This window comes from Nicotiana sylvestris, chromosome 11 (genome assembly GCF_000393655.2).
Source record: "Nicotiana sylvestris chromosome 11, ASM39365v2, whole genome shotgun sequence".
Classification (NCBI taxonomy): Eukaryota; Viridiplantae; Streptophyta; class Magnoliopsida; order Solanales; family Solanaceae; genus Nicotiana; species Nicotiana sylvestris.
The window spans coordinates 10,360,160-10,381,833 of record NC_091067.1 but is presented as its reverse complement, the minus strand read 5'-3'; the positions used below and the strand labels follow the sequence as shown (position 1 = coordinate 10,381,833).

General features: G+C 38.1%; 1 protein-coding gene across 1 annotated transcript; it reads left to right on the top strand.

Annotated features, from left to right (window-relative positions):
• Positions 1–2,043: 2,043 nt before the first annotated feature.
• Positions 2,044–2,703, top strand: LOC138880726 (uncharacterized). Its single transcript, XM_070160900.1, has 2 exons — positions 2,044–2,538; positions 2,623–2,703. The coding sequence occupies exons 1-2, from the start codon at positions 2,044–2,046 to the stop codon at positions 2,701–2,703; spliced, it is 576 nt and encodes a 191-aa protein (XP_070017001.1).
• Positions 2,704–21,674: the final 18,971 nt, after the last annotated feature.

Below are 21,674 nucleotides of genomic sequence, written 5' to 3'. Positions count from 1 at the left end.
ACTTCTAGGGGTGAAGTTGACTTCGACGGGGCTGGGGGGAGCGGATTCGGTATCAATAACAAAAACGATCCTTTCAAGAATGAGCTTTTACAATTTATGAGGGAAGTAACTCCCGCATTAGGAGTGGGCGTAATACCGGCCGAACCGTGAATTTTGATTTTTCGGTTTTGATTTAATCGGTTATTCGTTCGGTTTGCGATTTTTAATTTATTAGATTTCAGTTTTTCGGTGCGATTTACGGTTTTGGTGTTTCGGTTTTCGGTTAAACCGAAAAACCAAAATTTTGGGCCTCAATCAAAACGTTGTTACTAACTTAATGTTTTGACTTCTGAAGCCCAACGCCCCACCCCATCTGAAATTTTGAAGGCCCAATACCATTACTAGCTAAATTTTGCTATTGTGTTCACTGTTCAGAAAACGTTTGGACGTGAAGTCTTGTTGGATGGTAGCGGATGACGGATATTACTAAAAAGACTTGATGAACCAAGATTTGCTACTACATTTAAAGCAGTCACATGATTAAATGCTTAGAGATGGGTTACTAATTAATATAACTATCTTTTTAAAAGTCCCTCCTTTTTTGTAATTCTACACACTACACAGTGTGTTCTGCTCCATTTTGCTATTGTTTGGAGCACTACAAGCCTTGTTATGTGAATGAATATCGTTATGTAAATAATTTCCAGCTACTGTTTGCAGTATTTCTAGCATTTTCAGAGAAGCATAAAAATTCCTTGAACCGTTTAAAACCGAAAAAATAAACCGGAAATAATCGAACCGAACTTTGAAAAAAACGCATCGAACCGTAAATACTTTTGATTTGGTTATTAATATTATAAAACTGAAAACCGATAAACCGAACCGTACTTTCATAATAACCAACCGAACTGGCCGACGCCCACCCCTATTTCGCATGGACCAAATTTCGGGCACGTAACCAGTATTAAAAGGCCCAAATTCCAAGAAGAATACTCAAATGCCTTACAAGTCGAGCGTTGTACCAGAGTTGATCCCGAAACGGTGCAAAATGCCTGAAGTGCCAAAATATGACGGAACTTCAAACTCTCAGGAGCATATTACCACCTACACAACAGTTGTTGGCCCAAGTAAAGGTGAGTTTTGAAGACCGACAAAGGAACTCAGACATGGACCAGGTCCATCCTAGTGAAGCACAGATATGGTCAACTCAAGCATGTGAGATGCACGTGAAGGAGATAAACCTAACTTATTAGAAGAGATATCTCCTAATCCTGATCGAAAAGGTTGCATATTGGATAAGAAGAAAGACTCCTTACTTAAAGAGAACACGGTTTAAGAGAAGGATAGAGTTAGAGGTCGAGATCAACTAGAACTCTTCCACCAAGGAAGAATAGCATCAGAATTCTAGTCAATCTCTATTTACTAACTCCATAAATATCAGTGTTGTTCTTTTTTATAGGTAACACACATAAGCAGAAGTTAAACGTGAATTGAGAGCAAAATAGCAAAGCAATTTTGCAAGCAGTTCGTGTGTGATTCAAGTGTGCAAACTTGAAGCTACATGAACCATATAGAAGAACCAGTTCCAAGTGTCTGTCTTTTATTCTAGTTCAATTGTAGTAAGTGGTTTTATATTGTACCTTTCAGCTTATTAACTTAGAGTTAACTTGAAGTTGTTGCAATAGTTGAGGCTGTGTGCTACAACGGGATTAGAGTTAATCCTAGGTTTATAAAAGATTTTTGTAAATGCAGTTTTTGGCTCAGTGATTTTAGTGGAGAGTTTGGGAAAATCCTACTGGAAAGTAGGTCGTGATTTTTTTTACCTATTGAGCCAGGTGTTTTCCACGTAAAATCTTTGTGTTCTTTAATTTCTGTACTTATTATTCCGCAACAGTAGTAGTTGGAACACATAGAAGAACCAGGTCCTTCCATAATCAGGTTAAGCGAAAAATTGGACATCACACAAATCACCCCCTCCTCTTGTGTGGTATTGAAGTATAAAACATCAATTGGTATCAGAGCAGGTTATCCTTGAATAGGCTAACACCTTAGGAACAGATCAATATGAGTGCACCTCCTGGAAATTGGGAAGGGCAATCCACTTATAGGCCTCCACTCTTTAATGGCCAGTACTACTCTTGGCGGAAAAACAGGATGAGAGATTACATCATCGGAGAAGACTATGATATATGGGACATTGTCACTGATGGTCCCCTGGCTACCATGAAGAAGAATGTTGAAGGAGTAGATGTGCCAAAAATAAGAGTTGACTGCAATGCTGTGGACTTGAGGAAATGGAAAAAGAATGCTAAGGCCAAGAAATGTCTTGTGTGTGGACTTGATCCAGACAAGTATAGTAAAATTCAAAGATGTACCACTGCTAAGAAAATCTGGGACACTTTGCAAGTGGCTCATGAAGGAACACCTCAAGTGAAGAGGTCCAAAGGAACACTGTTGTATTCTCAATATGAGAATTTCACCATTAAGGAAGGGGAAGACATCCAAGAGATGCATACAAGGTTCACCACACTGACAAATGAACTTAAGTCTCTTGGAAGGGTTATTCTTGAAGAAGACAAAGTTGAGAAGATTTTGACAAGGGTTCTGTCAGTCTCTTGGGAAAGCAAAATCACTGCTATTCAGGAATCAAAGAACATTGCCACTGTTAAGTTGGATGAGCTAATTGGAAATCTCACTACCTATGAACTTGAAGGCAAACCATGAAGATGGTTCAACCCAAGAAGAACAAAGGATCAACAAAGGCTATGGTTGCTGCCTGGGGAGAAAGCTCAGATAAGGACTCAAAGAGTGAAGATGGAGATAAACAAGTAGTTATGGTAATTGAAGAATCCGATGAGGAATTTGAGGTAAGTATAATTCATCTCAAAGACAAGACTAAATTTTTGTCTAAAGAAAGGCTATCTGAGTTACTCCTGGATTTCACTGATGAATCTGAGGAGCTAAACAATGAAAAGTAACAGTTGTCTCAGGAGTGTGTGATTTTGAAAGCTAAGTGCAAAAATCTGGAACTTAGGGCTAGTGAAAGTGAAAGTAAAAATGTTGAGTTAAAGAACCAGGTTCATCAACTTGACACCACTATCCTAGATCTTAGATCTAAAAATCTAAAATTGAAATTAGGAACTGGTAAAAAGAAAGCTAATTACACACAACTCACTTTAGAAGAAAATGTAGGAAAAATAAAAGATGAGTTGTACAAAAGATATGACCAGATAAGAGTCCTAAAAGAGGATCTGAGCAAGGTCAAACATGAGCTAGACAGAACCTGTAATGGAACAAGTCCTCCGATGCACTTTCACGTCTACACGAACATCATAGTAGCAACAAGAGAGGACTTGGCTATGGGACCCCTGCACCTAAGTGGAATCCCAAAAGCAAGTACCTCACACTTCCTGAGAATAAAATTTGCACACACTGTGGTAAAATTGGTCACTATAAAAGTGAATGTATTGGAAAAGAAAAGGCTAGTCACAAGAATAAAGAATTTGTTCAAGGGAAAAATAGGCTGTCAGGTTGGGCTAACAAGAATCTGATTCACCCTTTTGCCTATATAAAGAGTCCCAAACTAGTTTGAGTTCCTAAGACTAACCACTAATTTCCTTTTGCGGGTCCAAGTGAAGGGGAGCAACCAAATATGTTATATGGACAGTGGCTGCTCAAAGCATATGACCGAAAGCAAGAACCAGTTCCTTTCACTTGAGGACCTAAAATGAGGCAATGTCCCCTTTGGAAATGGTAAGAAAGGCGAGATAATTGGGGTTGGAAAGGTAGGTAAGACAGACTCACATTTTATTGAGAATGTCTACTTGATAGATGACTTGAAATATAGCATAATCAGTGTATCACAACTGTGTGACAGAGGTAACTTGGTAGCATACACCTCTACCAAATATTTTGTGATAAATCTTACCATTGACAAGATTTTTTTACAGGAAAAAAGAGTAAACAATATATACATTGTAGATCTATCCACTCTTTCAGAAAATGAACTCACTTGCTTAAGTGTGTTGGACAATGATCCCTCCTTTGGCACAAAAGACTTGGACATGCAAGTCTAAGTCAACTCAACAAATTACTCTCCAGGGACTTGGTGATAGAGCTGCCTAACATCAAGTTTAAGGAAGACAAAGTTTGTGAGGCTTGTACAAGGGGGAAACAGGTAAGATTCTCTTTTAAAAGCAAGAAAGTGGTAAGCACGACCAGGTCAATGGAACTGGTTCATATGGATCTCTGTGGTCCAATGAGAACATTAAGCATGGGTGGTAAAAAATATGTGTCACACCTTCTTTTTTACCTACACCCCCGTAAAGGGTGTATAAGAGAGTTTTTCCAATTAAAGGACAATCGAAACAAGATTATTTTATTTAAATTTTCAGAGTCGCCACTTTGGATAATTTATGATGTCCCAAGTCACCGGTTTAAATCCCGAATCGAGGAAAAGACTGACTCTGTATTACAGTCCGCGAACCAGAAATCTGGGTAAGGAATTCCGTTAACCCGGGAGAAGGTGTTAGGCACTCCCGAGTTCCGTGGTTCCAGCACGGTCGCTCAACTGTTAAATTTGGCTTAATTATCTGATTTTAGTACATGTTTCAGCCTATGGTGCAATTTTAACTTTTAACTGCTTTTGTTCAATTAATTTTAAGAAAAATTCATCGTTATCAAAAATACGTCTTGAACCACGTCACATAACTTCACCCATGGTCCGCAACATATTTTATCTAACATTGTTGAGATTTGAATTTGGGTCACATAAATACGCACCCGAATTTAGGAAGGTAATATTATTAAAATAACGCGCCTAAAGCAACTACGCGCTTTCAACTTTGCGAGGGCCATGAAAATTCGACGAAATGGCACGCCTCGATTTCTAAGGATTTAGATATTTAGGATCACTTAAATGAGGGCCATGCATTTTGAGATTTTATTTGGCACGACACACCTTGATTTATCCTTAAAGAATCGTAATTATGTCAAGCGAACGTGTACATAATCACAAGTGTTCATTATTCTTGCTAGTTATTCTTAGGAAGGCCGAGTTCTGAACATCAATTATACAGCAAATAGGTGCAGTTAACAGTTCCTATTAGGAGTCGTTTATGGCTGGTTGCATATTTCCTTAAAAAGTGCGAGAAAGATGAGCACATGTAGTTAATGCTAATAGATTACTTGTCAACTACATTTTTAGGATTCCCCTCCAAGATGTGAGACATAAATCAAAAGGCACAGATGGTCAAAGTAATTGTTCTACCACTGTTTTGCTGCATACTAAATCATAAAATGAATGCTTGAGTTTGGATATTCTAACTTTTGAGTCGTGCCATCAAATACAGATCAAATTTCGGAGAGGCACGAAAGCAGGAGCCTCGGATTAGAGGAGAAAGTCTGCTGTTAAAGTTATTAATCTAATTTCTCGCAAATTTCACCAAAACCAAAGCTTATTCTCACTTAAAACCCCAAACAATCCGCTCATTAACAACTGTAATTTCCAGATTCATCACAAACTCTTTGAACTTTTATGAACAAAATAAGACAGCAACAAACTCAAACCATAATCTTGGGAAACAGAGAAATTATCAGATTCAAAGATCTAAGCTCCATAAAATGTACTAGAATTTCATGCCATCGAATAATTACAAAAATTATGAAACAATCAGTCAACAACTATTATGAATGTCCTTGAAAGTCCCCTTTTACATATACACCAATTCAAACCCCATGACATCCAAGTAACTAAGCCATAACTTGTTCTATGTTTCAAACCAAAGATAATTCTAGAACAAAGAACTTAGCAAGTGCACCCAACAATAAGGTGATTACAAACCTATTCATACTCTATTCAACCATAAATATACCTCGAACAAGCTATCTTCGAACTAAATGATATACATTATGCATGAAATGGAAAAAAACAGAAGTGAGAATTCAATAGCAACCATCGTCCAATTTGTTCATATTTCAGAACCAAGCTTCAAACTACCTTTAAGTGGTGTCCATGGAATTGATAAATACCTGGAAGTAAAGATGAAACGAAAGGGTGAGGATTTCAGCAGTAACAGCAGCAGAATTGAGTTCAGATCCAAGGAAATAGTGCCACAGATCAGTTCAAATCGTGAAATGCAACCAAGGATCCAATTTCAGATTCACAGTAAAACCAACAAACTCGACATCCAAGATAAATGTGTGAAACTCAAACTATTTCTAAATCCAAACAGTTAAGAAATTGATTCAAGGAGAGAAAAATTTCAGATTAGCAAATTCAAACTCAATGGAATAGTGCTAAAATTTTCAGCTATTTTCAGCTATTTTCTTCTTTTTTTTCCGGATTTTTCTCTTAGTCTCCCTCTTTTTGGTCTATCTGTTCTCCCTATTTCCCTCTCAGAATGTTCTCCTTTCAATCTTTTTTCCGCTCTCCAACTCTCTTCTCCCTTTATATATCAGTGAGTGTCCCCCTCTTAAGGTGTATTCAGTCCTTTCTTAATTCTGTTCCTCCCCCCTTTCCAGACTGTATACCCTTTTACACCTGTATCTTTTAGCCTTTTAATTATATCCCCCATGTTCTCTAATTTCCAGCTCCTAAAGGGGCATTAAGCTAGCCATTACCAGTCCCTTTTTCCTTTTTAATTCATTCCACTACTTAGTGCTTATAATTAATTCAGTAGTGTATTTCCTCTACCCTACCACTATTGAGAAGCCCTCTAATTAATTATTGACAGGTTTCCCTGCCCAAATTACCCTCAAGGCTTCTGTTATTCATCCCCCCTAAGTTCCAAAGTACCATAATTATAGTAAACAAAAGACTAAAACCTTTAACTAGATTGAAAAATCAAAATCACTATTAAATTAATTAACGACATACATGAATATGCACCAAAGACAATCGAATGGACAATTCACAATTTTAAACCTAATTCAAACCTAAGAAGAGAAGAAGACGGGGCAGAAGTGGATTAATAACAAGAGAAGAAAAGAAGTAGTACTGGATACTCACCAACTCAACGGGTTCATTTGGCACTCGAATTTTTCCGACTTCATCGCCAAATGATGTTAGTCATTTGTTCTTTGTTAGAACAAATGATTAACACCATTTTGCGACGAAATCGGCCCTGAAATCATCAACAATTCTTGTGTTTAACTCTGACTTTTAGAATCAGAACTCAAGATTTGAAATTCGACCTATTTTAGACAAATTCGAGGGAAACCAGATATGTATTGGGTATGAGGAGGTCAAGGAGGTTATGGGGTGTCAGTTTGGGGTCGATTGGGTAAACTAGTGTTCGGGGTTCAAATTTCGATCGAAGATTCGACGATTTCGGCTGTGATTCGAAAGGAACGGTTTGAGGATTTGAGATAATGAGGTGAAGGAGAATCACTGATGTTAATTTGGGGTTGTTTGGGCCACCGGAATCGCCGTGAGGCGATTTCCGGTGGGCGTAAGAGGGCGGCGTGCGGTGGTGCATGTTCTTGGTCTCCGAAGAGACGAGTGGGGGGGGGGGTTTGGTATATTAAAATGGGGAATTAACCGGGACCGTTGGATTAGAGGGGATCGACGATCCAGATTGATCAAGGGGAAAAACGGGGTCGTTTGGTGGCTAAGTGGGTGGTCCGGGTGTGGGAATGGGTCGGTTTGTGGGAAAGGTTTGGGACCGTTCGATCAGGCTGATTCAACGGCCCAGATTAGAGCATGTCCAAACGACGTCGTTTTGGTTGAGGCTGGAGACGGACCGGGTTGGGGAGACGGGTCTGGGCTGGTTTGGGGTGTATTTGATTTCGGCTTTGGTGGTTAAATTGAGTTTGGCCCAATTTGATTTCCTTTTCTTTTATTAATTCTTTTTCTTCCTAAATTGTCTTCAAAATTAAAACCAAAAATCCTAACTCAAATTATAAAAACAAAATTGACTTAAAATACTAGTCCACTTTAAATAATATTTATCACAAGTAATTAAATACTAAAAATAAAATAATCACATAATTTGACATTAAACACTTTAAAAATGCAAAATACGTTATTTTTTTATTCTTTCATTTTTGTAAAAATAAGTAATTTACTACTCAACTAAAAAAATTATAAAATTAAATCCTAAATGCAAATGCAATATATTTTTTTTTTGTATTTTTCATTTATTTAAACATACAAACATGCACGAACTCATGCAAATAATGACAGAAAATACTATAAAAATCCACAAAATTGCAAACAACGGAAAAAATTATTTTATTTTGAATTTTTTGGGAGTAATTCTCATAGAACAAAAATCACGTGCTCACAATATGTGATGGTGCTTGTTGATGATTACTCTAGGTTTACTTGGACATTATTTTTAGCATCTAAGGATGAAGCATTTGACATGTTTACTTCTTTTGTTACAAAAACTCAAAAATAACTAGGTAATTAACTTGCATTAATTAGGTCTTATCATGGAACTGAATTTGAAAATGCTAAGTTCGCTGAATTTTGTGATGAGCATGCCATAGATCATAATTTTTCTGCCCCTAGGACTCCACAACAAAATGGAGTAGTTGAAAGAAAGAATATGACACTTGAAGATATGGCTAGGACTATGCTTCTTTCTAGTAAACTGCCCCATAGCTTCTGGGCAGAAGCTGTAAACACTGCATGTTACATCATTAATAGTGCATGACTAGACCTCTTGTAGATAAGACTCCCTATGAGTTACTTAAAGGGAGAAAACCAAATATATCACATCTTAGGGCATTTGGATGCAAGTTCTTTGTGCACAACAATGGAAAGGACTCCCTAGGTAAGTTTGATCCTAGAAGTGATGAGGGAGTATTCTTGGGATATTATTCATATATCAAAGCTTATAAAGTATACAACAAAAGAACTATGTGTGTAGAAGAAAATGTACATGTAGTTTTTGATGAAACTAACATTCTTTCTGAGAGACAGGAACATGAAGATGAAGCTATTGGGCTGGTAAAAGGTTTAAATGAAGTCACAGCCCAAGCTGAAGCTACACTAGAAGAAGGAACAGGTGATGGAATATGTTTTTCCATCCAGGGCAACCTGACAGGGGGAACTGAACAAAGGAGAACTGAATCTCATTCCCAAATGGAACCTGTCCATGAGCATGTTCCTCAACAACAGAATGGGAGAAACATCAAATAGAAACCAGTTGGTTGTGAAACCTTACAAGTATCAAAGTTCTCATCCCATTGAGAACATAATTACTGATCCAACTTCTGGAATTAAAACTAGATCTCAATTAAAGAATCTTTGTACTTTTGATGCTTTCCTATCTCTTATTGAACCTAAAAATGTTGTTGAGGCTTTGCAGGATGCAGACTGGATAAATGTAATGCAAGATGAACTCAATCAATTTGAAAGGAGTCAAGTTTGGCATCTGGTTCCAAGACCCAAGGACATATCAGTAATTGGCACTAAATGGGTCTTCAGAAACAAACTTGATGAAGATGGAACTGTTACAATAAACAAGGCAAGGTTGGTGGTTAAAAGTTATGGCCAAGAGGAAGGAATAGACTATGATGAGACCTTTGCTCCAGTTGTAATGTTGGAAGCAATAAGAGTCCTCATAACCTTTGTTGCATACATGGAATTTACTCTTCACCAGATGGACATCAAGAGTGCTTTCCTAAATGCCTACCTAAAGGAAGAAGTGTTTGTCAAACAACCTGCAGGGTTTGAAAGCAAGGAGTGTCCGGATCATGTATACAAACTAGACAAGGCACTCTATGGACTCAAGCAGACTCCTAGAGCATGGTATGAACGACTATCCAAATTCCTGCTTGAACATGGCTACAAGCGAGGTAAAATTGATAGCACTCTATTCTTGAGGGAAAAAGGTAAGGATCTTCTTGTAGTACAAATATATGTTGATGACATAATATTTGGGGCAACCACTGAAAAACTAAATAAGGAATTTGCTAAACTTATGGGGAGTGAATTTGAAATGAGTATGATGGGTGAACTTAATTTCTTCTTAGGCTTATAAATTAAACAAAACTCAAATAGAACCATGATCCATCAGCAGAAATATGCAAAAGAGTTAATTAAGAAGTTTAAAATGGAAGAGTCAAAGAAAATAGACACTCCTATTGCAACAGCCACAAAATTGGACATAGATGTACCTGGTTCATCTGTTGATCAGAAGTTGTATAGGGGTATGATTGGTTCACTTCTGTATCTTACTGCTAGCAGACCTGACATTGTTTTCAGTAGGGGTGGGCATAATACTGATCGAACCGAAAAAACCGGTCGAACCGTGAATTTCGCTTTTTAGTTTTCTGTTTAATCGGTTTTTCGGTCGGTGCACGATTTTAAAATTATTAATTTTTGGTTTTTTGGTGCAGTTTACGGTTTTTGTATTTCAGTTTTCGGTTAAACCGAAAAACCAAAATTTAGGTTATTGAGTTGCGTCTGATCATCTTCCTCGCTGATGGAGAGGCGATAGCCTGCACATGGCATTAGAAATCGAATGTTTAATAGTCAGCTATTAATGATAATGTCTTTATTATTAGAGTAATAAAATTAGACGTCTGAAAATTCGACTGCTTGTTTGGTCCATAATGATCCCAATTGGCATGTTGTTATCACTAACAAACAAAAATGTCACTCCTACTTTGGCTTTTCCTTGCAGAGCAAAGTTGTCATCAACAACAATGTTGATGGTTTCAAGTATTTGTATTTAGATTTTGACATACATGCAACATAATTGAACTGATAATGCTCAAAATATAGCCTATGTTTTCTGCCTGAGTTAAACTTAAAACTCACTCTCTTGGGGATAACTAGTTTTAAGTATCTTGGGTCTATTATCCAGGGTAACAGAGAGATTGACGAAGATGTTGCACATCGTATCGGAACAGGATGGATGAAGTGGAGGCTCGCTTCTGGTATTTTGTGTGATAAGAATGTGCCGCTAAGACTTAAGGGTAAGTTTTATAGAGTGGTGGTTCGATCGGCTATGCTGTAAGGGGCTGAGTGTTGGCCAGTCAAGAACTCCCACCTGCAGGGGAGGTAAAAATAAAAGTGAAAAGGAAAAGGAGAGTGAGGGTGTGAGTAGTGATGTGAGGGGAAAAGGGAAAGAAGTGGCTGTAGACATGTGATTTTTGACCCTCCCCAAGATTTTACATATTTTAGCATTTAAATACTTAGTTTAGGTCTAATATAGTTATTTCAACTATTTTTGACTCTTTTACATTATTTTTATCAAAAAATTAAAAAATACAAAAATAGTTCCATATTTCTCTATTTAATTCATGTATTAGATATTTTTAGAAGGATATGTTACTTTGAACCTATTCTATTTTAATATAATCTTTAAAAATACCAAAAATAGTTTCAACTTTAATTTTAATTTTATTTTAAATATAATAGTTTACTAAAATCAATTAAAAGTTATTTTATACATTGTTATAGGTATTTTTTTTAAAATAAAATAAATTTTCAGCATTTTTCTTAGCCCAATTTAGTAGATTTAGAGCCCAATTCAAACCTAGCCCATGTTTTTATCTTACTCTAGTATATAAAAGACTAGACCCTTTTTCATCTTCTTCTTAACCTTAGAACACCCAAGCTGAACCCTAATTGGACACACCCCAAAACCTAGCAGCCCGCCCTAAAGAAAAAGCAACAGTGGCAGGACCTTTTTCAGCCGAACTCCCTTCACCTAAAATCGCCTCCGCTGCCCCATCATCTCCTTCACCATAGAAATAGCCAAATAACCACCAAAACTCGCTGGCCACCCTCATAAAACCCAAAAAGACTCCAAGCCATCAGCAGCTTGGACACCACCCAACTCCACGCCGCCGACCAACCCACCAGCCCTTCAGCCGCAACACCAACCTTCAGACACCCTAACGCCACTCCCCATTTCGAACCAAAGAACCAGTAGCATTTCCCATCGACATCTTCAAGGTGGACTCAAATTAAAGACGAATACAGAAAGTCTCGTTCCAGTACTTGAAAAGGATACTATAACTATGGGGACTTCGCCAGGAAGTTTGGCTAGAATTTTGAGTCGGTTCAAGAGATTTGAGTTTTTCGGCGAGTGTCGAGGTCGCCGAAGGTTATAGTATGAGGTTTCCGGCAAAGGCTTCCGGTGGATAGCTTGTTCGCGGTACCGTCGCTTAGCATTTTTTCAAACTGTCAAACAATCCAATTTCATATTTAACGAGGTCTATTTCTCCCCTTTCTTTTACTATTTTGGCCTAATTACATGCTTCTGTTTGTCGAACTTTTGAGTTAACGTTTCATTTTTTTCGTTTGTGACACCTTAGTAATATTAGTGTGTTTTTTTGTTCTGTTATATATTGTTTTGTGCTTTTTCATGTAACTTATATTCAGTTGTTTTAATGACTGAAATGAACCTTTTGGTTTTGTCCTTGTCATATTGCTTTATTAAATGTTCCATGATTCAGTTACCATTCAGATGACAAAAGAATTACCTTAACATGTGTAAGTAGATTGAGTAGAATTTCGTTGTTTTGAAGATGGGGTTTTGGGCATATAGAATGAGAAATTAAATTTATCACGTTAATTGTCTTATCTTGTCTGCTTGAAATCGATAAGAGCATGTTTAGGCCGACCATATTTGGATAGGCAAACTTTAGGATTTTGTTTTGTTTAATTTGAGGTGAGAGGTCATTTCCTTAGTTGCATTTATCTAGGGAATGCCCCAAAAGATTTGTATACATTTTATTCCGGAGAATGCCCCGTAGTATTCTGTAATTGGAGGCCGAAAGCGAACTCGTAGTACTTTTGTTCTTATTTTACTTTTCCTTTTACTATTTTCTTTTATTAGGTGGGGACGACCTCGAGCCTCTTTGTATTTACTTTCCTTTTTATGTGTTTTTACCTTAAATTGAATATTTTAAAAGTCAACTTGATCATGTACGTAACCATACTAGTTACAGGACTTGGGGAGTGCCTAACACCTTCTCCCCGAGTCAAATGAACCCCCTTACCTGAATCTCTGGTGCAGACTTAATTTTGGAGTCTAAAGTGTTTTAAAGGAAAAATTATTTTTTTTAAAAACGGTGACCTGACACACTGAAACCAATGTCAGGTGGCGACTCTAGGTAATTTCCTTTTGAATACAATTTTGTAATTTTCAATATTGAAATCCCTTTTGAGCTTCAAAAATCTCTTTTATTAATTTTAAGAGGGGTTAGTGAGTTGGTAAAAAAAAGGGTGTGACATCTCTGGCGACTCCGCTGGGGACTTGCAGGTTTGAGCTGGTACTTGATCGTGTTGGATTTTAGGATATTCCGTTGAGGTGTTTGTTTTGTTTATTTGCTTTGTTTGTCTTATTTCCTTGTTTTGTTGGTTATTTGTTTATCGCTTTTCTTAATGTGTTACTACTTTATAAACTGTCATCATTTGCATAACCATGAGTCTTTTTTTTGCAACAAGTCTCGGAGTACGCGTCGCATGCACAAACTCTTTGTTGAGTCACCCTTAATTTAGAAGGGGGGGGGGGTGCGTCGGACGTATGGAGTGGGTGGAAAGCTTGAGCAGCCACCATCGACCATACGCTCCCCCAAATTGACTTGTTAGTGAACCCCAAACTTAGGTCAGCCTTTAAGTCATTTTTATTTGCATCATGTCATTTAGACCTAGCAAGGCTCGGTCCCAAGTACCGTGTCCCTTTGTAGGAAGCCTATCTAAATTTTATCAATAAATGGTCCTATGGCCCAAAAAGACATTCAATCATCCCTATGTGATACATGTTGCATCTTTGAGGGTAAAAAAGTCATTTGACAGACCGATACTTGGGAAAGAAGGGTAAAAAATGAAGCAAGTAGGGCCTAGTTATATTTTTCTTTCTCAACCTTTTCAAAAAAAATCAAAAAAGAAATAAAATAAAAATCCAAAAAGATTCAACACTTTCCCATCATTTTAAAAATCAAAAAACAATTGAAAATGAAAAATCCAAAAAGATCTTGCACTTTTCCATCATTTTTCAAAAAGAAAATAAAAAAAAGAGATAAAAAAGAAAATACAAAAGATTTTACATTCTCCATCATCTTTCAAAAAGACAAAAAAAATATAGTTTCTCCAAATTAGTTATATTTTTTTAAAAAAAGCTTTCTCCCATGTCCAATCTTTCCAAACTACGCATACCTGATTCTCATCTTTCGAGGGGGGATATGTAGGCAACCCACATAGGGTTCGGTCTCCCTAGTAAGTCTTAGGTTCTTGGCTTCACGAGGTCTTAGCCAAATCTTGCATGTCTAGACACTTTTCGCCACATCGGCCTTTTTGCGAAATATGGCTATTTTCTCAAAGTAGTTTGTTATCCCATGTCTTAGAGCCTTAAGTCCACGACAAGGTGTCCTCTCAGTTTTAATGTCCATTCCAGTTGAATTTGGCTTCAATTGGCTCATTAAGTCGTCCAGGTAAATATGAATTTCTTGTCAGTTACGAACCCCAGGAATGGCCAAAATTACCAGCAAAATTCACTCCAAGCTGGGAGGATAGTGAAACCACACCCAAACCCAAATCACCATTAGCTCATACTCCAGAATCCAAAAAGCCACCTGAACCTGAAACTTCACCAACTCAAAAACCCACAAATCCCACACAACCATATATATTCATGCTAAGTCCTTCAAGCTCCAGTCATACCCTAGATTTTCCTTCACTCCAACCTTTTGAAAAGGAGGGTATAAGCCATGCTCCAAAAATTCTCAAGAGAAACATAGTGCTACCTACTGGAGAAAACCCTCCAATAAGTGACATCGAAGCAACAATGAACTGACAATCAGAAAACTCCATCTGCCAAAACAAGGTGTTGAACAACATTGGCAACACCATAAAAAACGTGGCCCATACACAAAACAAAATGATGAGCAAAGTGGAAACAATTGAGAAAAAGATGGAGCAAACATCATCTCACCATGCCGGACTAATCAAAACCTTGGAACTGAGGTTGGCAAATTTACAATACGAGATTTGTCCTCCAGGAACTTCACTTTTTCAATTTTTCCAACAACAACAAAAAGAGATGATTTCTATCAGAGAACAAATTCAACTTTTGAGAAATGACCACTTTGAGCCACAAAAGACCCCAGTTTTCCCCTCAAAACCTACCTTCTTCCCTATGTCTCCACAAGTAAATTCCCCACCTAAATTAGACTACACCTTTTCTACTTTTCCATCTACCTCACAAAATCCAATCACTTTCACCCAACCCTTAAAAGCAGAACATGATTTTGATATTGCAAGAATGGTTTGGGAAAGGAAGGACGCTCTTGCGGCGCAAAAACAAACAAAGAAAAGGTGATTGTTGGCAAGCCGGACCATGACCATCATTGAAGAAAAGTTTCAGTCTATAACAATCTTTGCCACTTTTGGCCACATCGGCCATTCTTGCAAAATGGGGTCATTTTCGCAAAAGTGGTTCAATGACCCATGTCTTAGAATCTTGAGTCCACAACTAGGTGTCATATCACGTTAAGGCCCGTCCTTATTGAGTTTGCTTCTTTAGCCACTTCTGACCATATTGGCCGCTTTTGCAAAATGGGTCATTTCTGCAAATTAATTTTGGGCCATGATTATTGGTAATTTGAATCCATATAAGCCTTAGTGAGGTATTTCCATGTCTTAGATATCAATCTTATTGAGTTTGCATTAATAGTCACCCTTGGCCACGTAAGCCATTTTTCAAAAATAGCACAATCGTGTCTTGCATGTGTCCAATAAGAAGTGTTGTGGTGTCGCAAAGTGTCTTGAGACATTGATCTATTTGGTATTATTTTTCTCATTCAGGTGTGCATTCATTTACCAGGACTCGAGCATGACAGTTACCTCAGGACCATTGCATTCAGGAGCTGCTTAAGGAGCCTTTTTATATTATGAGTCTGTTTTTATGTTTGTCTTTCCCTTTGTAGTCATGTCTGGTAGTTTTGAGTCTTTTAGGTGGTATAAGATTTTGTCAAGTCTTTTATCATCGCACTTTCCATTTGTATTTGAAAAAAAATAGAAATGAAAAATTCAAAATGATTTTTATTTTTAGTTTATTTGTCCATTATTTTTCGAGAACTACGCTTGATCTGATTCATGAGGGACATGATACGTAGGCAACCTACATAGGGTTCGATCGAATCACCATTAAAAAAAGAGGAAAAAAAAGAAAAGAAAAAAAAGAATGAAGTTGTGGGACGTGAGAAATGATAGGAAAGAAAAGAGCGATAATCAGAAAGAAAAGAGAGGGAAAGAAATGAAAAACCAAACAATGTTAGAAAGGAAAATGAAGAAGGAAATGGGGCAAGAAGAGTGAAATTGGGATGATGCCAAATGATATTTTGACCCTCGAAACCATTTTAGAACCATTAATTGTTGCTAGGGCATTGCACGCAATGTGATATTTCTATCTGATAAATGTTCTAACGCTAACCTGTTGACTTTGTTTTGCTCCCCTTTGTTACTTTCATCGTTATCATAACAGAGAGTGGTTAGTTTGTGGCACTTTTGCGAGTCATCTGTACAACACAAGGTCAAAGAGCAAGGTAGACATGGCTAGCAAAGACTTGAACACATAAGTTGTTGACCCGTCGAGGGAGTTTATGGAGTTGGAGTCTGAATTGAAAGGAGAGGTCCAAAGGTTGAAACAGCAGATGACAGAAATGTATCAATCTTAGATCAGGGGGCATCCTCCACCTTCATTCCCTACCAACTATACAGAAAACCATGCCTTCATTCCACCACTGTCCCAAGCCCGGATGCCCAATACCGTCGATCTTTCCCCTCAAAGGCTTTACCCCTTACCACAATTACCAAGGCACTTCCTCCCAAACTTTCCATGCTCGACCAGCCAAAACGAACTCATACCCTGCTCATATATCTGCTCCTATTTTTGTACCCCCTCCACAAGCTACCCTCCATCGATCCTCTAGTAAGCCCGCATTCCAAGCTCCAGATACTCAATACTATGCTCCAGAACCAACCTTCAAAATTTCGGATCCTTACTCATACACCCCTCACTTTGAGCCTAATGTTGAAACTGAGAAACCACCCAAGAACGCGGAGCAAGAGGAGATATTTAGGAAAGTAAAGAGTCTGAAGCAATCATTGAGAAATATGTAAGGGTTAGGAAGCCAGGTAAGTGTGGGTTATAAGGATTTGTGTTTGTTCCCTGATGTCCAGCTGTCTGCCGGGTTCAAGATGCCCAAGTTGTACTTATATGATGGACATGGGGATCCTGTAGCTCACCTGAGAGGTTATTACAGTAAAATGAGAGGCACCGGGGGAAAAGATGAATTACTGATGGCGTACTTAAGCCAAAGTTTGAGTGGGGCGGCTCTAGAATGGTACACCCGCCAGGAAGTCAGCAAGTGGTACACATGGGACGATATGGCTCAGGCCTTCGCCCGACACTTCCAGTACAATACAAACATTGTCCCAGATCACCTATCTATGACCAAGGTAGAAAAGAAGCCCAGTGGAAGCTTTAGAGAATATAGGTTTCGATGGAGAGAGCAAGCAGCATGTGTCAATCCTCCTATGGAAGAAGATGAGATGGTTGAATACTTTTTTCAAGCCCTGGAGCCTACTTACTTCGGCCATTTGATCTCAGCCATTGGCAAGCCTTTCAATGATGTGGTAAAGATGGGAGAAATGGTGGAAGAAGGACTGAAGTCAAGCAAGATCATGAGCTATTCTGCCTTAAAAGCCACAACACAAGCAATTCAGAACGACATAGGAAGTTTGTTGGGTCAGAAGGAACATGATGATGTTGCCATGGTTGTCTCAGGATCACGACATGGCCCAACGGGTCCGCCTCACCAATATACTCGGCCTCAACCCCAACCCCAAACCTATCCCTGAGCTCCACATAATCCACCTCAGTACTATCCTCCTAACAATGTCCGGACCTCTGTCCAACAACTAGGTGACTCCTTATGGCGAGGACCAGCACCGCATAATACTCTTTCGCCTTCCCAACATTTTCGAGCACCCAACAACCCTAGGAAATAGGGGCATAGAGGGGAACAAAGGTAAAGAAATAGTTTCACGCCAATCGGAGAATCCTACACAAGCTTGTTTGAAAAGCTAAAACAGTCTGGCCCGATTGAGCCGCTCCTCGGCTATACTCCGGACCCACATGCAAAAGGTTTTGATCCTACTGTACGGTGCATATACCACTCTAATGCCCAAGGGCGTAGCATTGAAGATTGTTGTACTTTGAAAAGGGAGATAGAAAGAATGATTCAAGAAGGGATAATTGCGGTCCAGGATAATGACACCCAGAAAATTGCACATAATCCTTTACCTGCACATGATGATGCACACTTTGTGGGGAAGATGCGTGGTGACAGGGAGTATGAGAATCCTCTTGGGAACTTGCTGACTGAAGTTAATGATATTGAAATTGGTGAAAGTCCCAGTAATTTTGATGTGCAACCCAGTGGCTAAGATATCGAGCTTGGTAATTGGAAAGACACTCCTTTCTTGGCTACCTCGGGAGGAGTTTTGGTGGTTTATTTTGTTGTCATTTTTGTTTGTCCCGGTTATTTCCGGGTTGTAATCCGGATATTCTCTTGTGGCTCAAACTCTTCTTCTTCTTATTTTGTCTAGTTCGTTTAGTTGTAGTAACTCATTTAGTATTATTTAGGGTTGTTCCAGAGTTGTAATCCATGTCTATTTTGCTTGTCTTATTCAAACCCTTTTCATTATCTGTCTAATACAATCTCCTATTTTCTATTAGTTCTAGTTAGTTTTTGTTTAGGTCATTTTACTTTTATAGTTCTTTTCATGCCGACTCTAGTGACATGACATGCACGCATAATTCTTAGCCTGATCTTGAAAGTTAGTCTAATCATGAAACAATGGCACAATTTTGAATATGATAAAAGGATGCGTTTGAGGAAACAATTAAAGATTCACGCATTCTGAGATGACCTGAACTTTGAATTGAGTGAAACTGAGGCAGTAAGTCTGGGAACTTAAGAGGTTGATAAGAGCATGCGACAAGGAAATGTCTCTCAAACAGTTTGAGGTAAATTAGTTTGTGCTGAAATGCATTCTTCCACATCAAGATAAAGTTGAGTCAAGTCTGCTTCGAACTAACAAGGGTCATTCATTGGGACAAAGGTATTGCCCATTGACACTTTTTGTTTGTGTTGATGCCATCAATAGATACTATGTGTGATTTGTTTGCTTATCTTCAATTGCATGTTTGTACTTGACATTTTTAAGTTTGGTATCACGAAGACATTTTATTCTACTATCCAAACACTTTTATCCTTTTCTACCCATTTTGAGCCCTAATTTTTTGTTTCATATCCCTCTTTTGGAATCAGAAATAGAGTTAGGAACTAGAAAAGGAAAAGAAAAAAGAAAAAGAAGAAAAAAAAGGAAAAGAAAAAAGAAAAAAAAAGAGAAAAGAACAAAAAAGGAGGAAAAAGAAAAAAAAGAGAGAAGGAAAAGAAAAAACAACAACTTTGTCTTTTGAACTACGTTCGACCTGATTCTTGTTACCTCAAGATACGTAGGCAGTCTTACAGTTTGGTCACACCAAATAAAATATTTCATAGTCCCCCGAAGTCAATAGTGGGGCAGATTTTCTTAGAAATCCATCAAAACAAAAAAAATAATAATAATAAAATTCTCCAAACTCCAAGAAACTGGGGCAGAAGTTTTAATTTTGGCCAAAAGATCTGATTCTAAAAGTTGTAATTTTGAACCCTTTCATCTTAAATTATTTTGAGCCTTCATGCCACATTTTCTTTTCAACCCTGTCCAAAAACCTACATTATGGTCCAAAGAAAGATATTCCGACCAATCTTTGAGGATGCCAAATCAAGTGTGTGGTAAAAGTATGATCTTCCTACATCAGGGGTAATACCTTGTTCTCGGCATAAAGAGAGAATATGATAAAATGAAAGAGTCTTATCGGTGAAAACCTTCATGGGCACCGTAAGGCGACGGTGAGTTGAGAAAAAGAATGAGAGAGGCTTAATGGTGAAAACCCTTCAGGGCACTACAAGTCGACCGAGGATTGTGGATCAGATATGATAATTGGAGCATTGAAGCCTAGTTTCACAGCTTAGAGGCATAACAAGAGTTGAAGATTAGACTCGCTTGACAGATCAGACCGCTTAATCCAAAATGCATGTCATGGTCAGTGGAGATGACCTTCAAATCAGATTAGTTTCTACTTTGTTCTTTTTCCCGGGTAAAAATATTTTCTTGTTAGATACCATCTCTTCTCGTTTTTCTCCTTATTTTGTTCCTCTTGTTTTGTTATGAGTCCCTTCTTGAGTCTGTTTGGTCAGAACAAGTGAGAAATGATTTCAAAATTTTCTACCAGCTTTCCAATTGCACAAAACGGATTTGGCTAGCACATCAAAGTGGCATGAGTCAGGAAAGAACAATATGCGTACTGAGTTGATAACAGTTAACATGCTTTGGGATTCATGTGAAATGCAAAGGTTCGGTAAATGTCAATTCATGAGCAAAATGCAACAGATAGAGGATATTGGGATCGAATGGAGTAGGAGGTGTTTTCTGTGATAAGGTTTGAAAGAAAATGGGTAGCTGATAATAGGCAAGGTCTTCCAAGTTGAAATCAAAGTTATCTTGGCAAGTGCAGAAGCAGCCGCCTTCAAGGTCAAGACCACAAACCAACCACCGTGTTTTAAACTCTCAAATTTTCTTTGTCTGAAACAGGGATGAAGGCTATGTTCATAACAAAGCTTGAATTTTTTAGGTGTAATGCCCCAATTCTGCTTGCGCAAAGGCTATTGAGAAGATCACACATCACCCCTAGAAGAAGCATTTCCTAGTCTAGGCCTTTCAAGTTATATTTTGTTTTAGGAGATGCACTTCCTAAATTGAGATTTTACCCCTAGGAGATGCACTTCCTAGTCTGGATATTTCAAGTTATATTTTTATTTTAGGAGACGCACTTCCTAATGTTGGTCATTTAATTCATCCATAGGAGACACACGTCCTAGTTGGAGTCATTGAAGTTTTATCCATTAGGAGACGCACTTCCTAGTAGGGGTCTTTCAGATTATACTTGTTAGGAGACGCACTTACAAGCTTTGGTCATTTAAATTCATTCCTAGGAGATGCACTTCCTAGTTTAAGTCATTGAAGTTTCACCCCTAGGAGACACACTTCCTAGTCTGGGTTTTTCAGGTTATATTCTTGTTTTAGGAGACGCACTTCCTAAATTGAGATTTTACCCTAGGAGACACACTTCCTAGCTTTGGTTATTTAAATTTATTTATAGGAGACGCACTTCCTAATTTTGAATCATTGAAGTTTCACCCCTAGGAGACGCACTTCCTAGTTTGGGTTTTTCAGGTTATATTCTTGTTTTAGGAGACGCACTTCCTAAATTGAGATTTTACCCCTAGGAGACGCACTTCCTAGTTTTGGGTCATTTAAGTTTATTCCCAAGAGACGCACTTCCTAGTTTGAATCATTGAAGTTTCACCCCTAGGAGAAACACTTCCTAATCTGGGTCTTTCAGGTTATATTTTTGTTTTAGGAGATGCACTTCCTAAATTGAGATTTTACCCTTAGGAGACGCACTTCCTAGTTTGAGTCATTCAAGTTTTATCCTAGGAGATGCACTTCCTAGTTTGGTTCATTCAAGTTTCTTCCCTAGGAGACACACTTCCTAGTTTGAGTCATTCCAGTTTTATCTCCAGGAGATGCACATCCTAGTCAAGTCTTTAGT